At 45.7% G+C, this 2206-nt stretch overlaps 1 protein-coding gene across 1 annotated transcript; it reads left to right on the top strand.

The window, feature by feature from the left end:
• Window positions 1–247: 247 nt before the first annotated feature.
• On the top strand, window positions 248–1619 carry LOC307161835 (uncharacterized protein; the record flags this gene model as incomplete). The annotated part of the gene is made up of 2 exons (XM_079876772.1): window positions 248–1307; window positions 1480–1619. The coding sequence occupies 2 exons, from the start codon at window positions 248–250 to the stop codon at window positions 1617–1619; spliced, it is 1200 nt and encodes a 399-aa protein (XP_079732898.1).
• Between the last annotated feature and the right edge of the window lie 587 nt (window positions 1620–2206).

Here is a 2206-nt window from a genome sequence, read left to right as displayed (position 1 = left end):
AAACAAATGACGACCAAATTCTCACCTTTTTTTTTAATGTTTGGGAGAGAAGCTCGTTACCCTTGTGAGATTCCAGAGCAATACAAGGTAACTGAAAATTAAAGTTATTATTCATCAAAATGATAATGTAATGTTAAAAAACTCATTAATTTTTTCATGTTTATCAAATGAAGATATTTTGTCGGAGTGATTTTTGTCAGAGTGATTTTGAAATTGTTTTTAGATAAAAAAAAATGTGGAAGAAACGATGACTGTGGAGCAAGTGACAGAATCGGCAGTAAGGATTAGTGAAGTTTTGCGTGAGGCTGAGGAAAACATCAAAACTTCACAAAAAAAAGTAAAACAAAAAATGTCTCCATCCACCAACCACTTTAAAGTGGGAGACAAAGTTTGGAGACAAAATGTAAGAAGTCAGCAGCGAAAAGGTGGGAAATTGGAGGCAAACTACCTGGGTCCCTTCACTATTACAGCACTGGTGGGAAAGAGTGCTGACCTTGAGGATGAGAGGGGTGTCAAGGTACCAAAAATTAACACAGACCATTTGAGGGCCCATTGTGAAGAGACCCCAAAAGTCCCTCACAAGCTCCAGAAACCGTCTCCTCCTGCTGGCCTTCCTCCATCTCCACTCAGCTCCACTGCACCGTCTCCTCCTGCTGGCCATCCTCCATTTCCACTCAGCTCCACTGCTGGCCATCCTCCATCTCCACTCAGCTCCACTGCACCGTCTCCTCCTGCTGGCCATCCTCCATCTCCACTCAGCTCCACTGCACCGTCTCCTCCTGCTGGCCATCCTCCATTTCCAATCAGCTCCACTGCTGGCCATCCTCCATCTCCACTCAGCTCCACTGCACCGTCTCCTCCTGCTGGCCATCCTCCATCTCCACTCAGCTCCACTGCACAGTCTCCTCCTGCTGGCCATCCTCCATCTCCACTCAGCTCCACTGCACCGTCTCCTCCTGCTGGCCATCCTCCATCTCCACTCAGCTCCACTGCACCGTCTCCTCCTGCTGGCCATCCTCCATCTCCACTCAGCTCCACTGCACCGTCTCCTCCTGCTGGCCATCCTCCATTTCCAATCAGCTCCACTGCTGGCCATCCTCCATCTCCACTCAGCTCCACTGCACCGTCTCCTCCTGCTGGCCATCCTCCATCTCCACTCAGCTCCACTGCACCGTCTCCTCCTGCTGGCCATCCTCCATCTCCAGTCAGCTCCACTGCATCGTCTCCTCCTGCTGGCCATCCTCCATCTCCACTCAGCTCTTCAGATGAGATTTCTGTCCAGGCATCAGGCACAGTAATAGAAACATGTATGTGTTTAGTATTCCACAAATGACAATAGCAGATCAAATAAGCAACAAATATATTTCGTTTGGTGGAACCGGAATCGGAACCGGAAAATTTCTTACGATTGAGTGAAAATGAGCATTTCACCCCCCCTTTAAGAAGAGAATACATACCTGTATTGTTTCCCTTTTACAGGTGTGAAAGAGGCTTGGAATGGGAAAAAGGTATACATACTCGTTTCAAAAATCGGACCTTTCAAGCTGTTCTATGCTGACATTCATCGCACTGTACCTACAATGGAACTGGAAAGTGAGGTTAGACTTGGCCCAAGCTAACAGTACATTCTATTAATAACTGTCTGTCAAAACGAAATGTTTACTCATAAAACCAAATCGTATTGCCACATAATTCCATCATTTCACCCTAAAATGAAAAAGCAAGTAATCATTTACTCACTCTGGTGTTGTTCTAATGTGATATACCCTTCTTTCTTTTATGCACCACAAAAGGAGAAAAAAAAGCCTATATATATATATATATTAGGGGTGTAACGATAAGTGATGGCGAAAACACAAATTTTCTTGACCGACCACCGAGCCTCATTAGCCGGTTGAAACCGGTTAACCGATTAGTTTAAAATATAGGCTATTTGAAATAGGCCATTTCGAGCCGCGCCTGCAATGTCACAACTCTGTCGCATCTCTCTGCCGCCCTTCCACTTACGTCATTTTTTTTTTAAATCCCCTACAGCGCAAAGCATGAGTCCCGCAGACGCGGCGCCGAGGAGCTTGTATGTAATCGGAGGACAAATGGCTCCTTATTAGTTTCGAAATGGTTTGGGTACAAGGTGATCGCGTTGAAAATAAAGGTGTTTGTCTAGCGTTAGAAGCTCATTTGAAACATTGCCGCGGCTCATTTAAGA

This window comes from Squalius cephalus (genome assembly GCF_949319135.1).
Source record: "Squalius cephalus genome assembly, chromosome: 7".
Taxonomy (NCBI): domain Eukaryota; kingdom Metazoa; phylum Chordata; class Actinopteri; order Cypriniformes; family Leuciscidae; genus Squalius; species Squalius cephalus.
The sequence above is the reverse complement of the archived record's forward strand: the minus strand, read 5'-3'. Positions and strand labels throughout refer to the sequence as shown.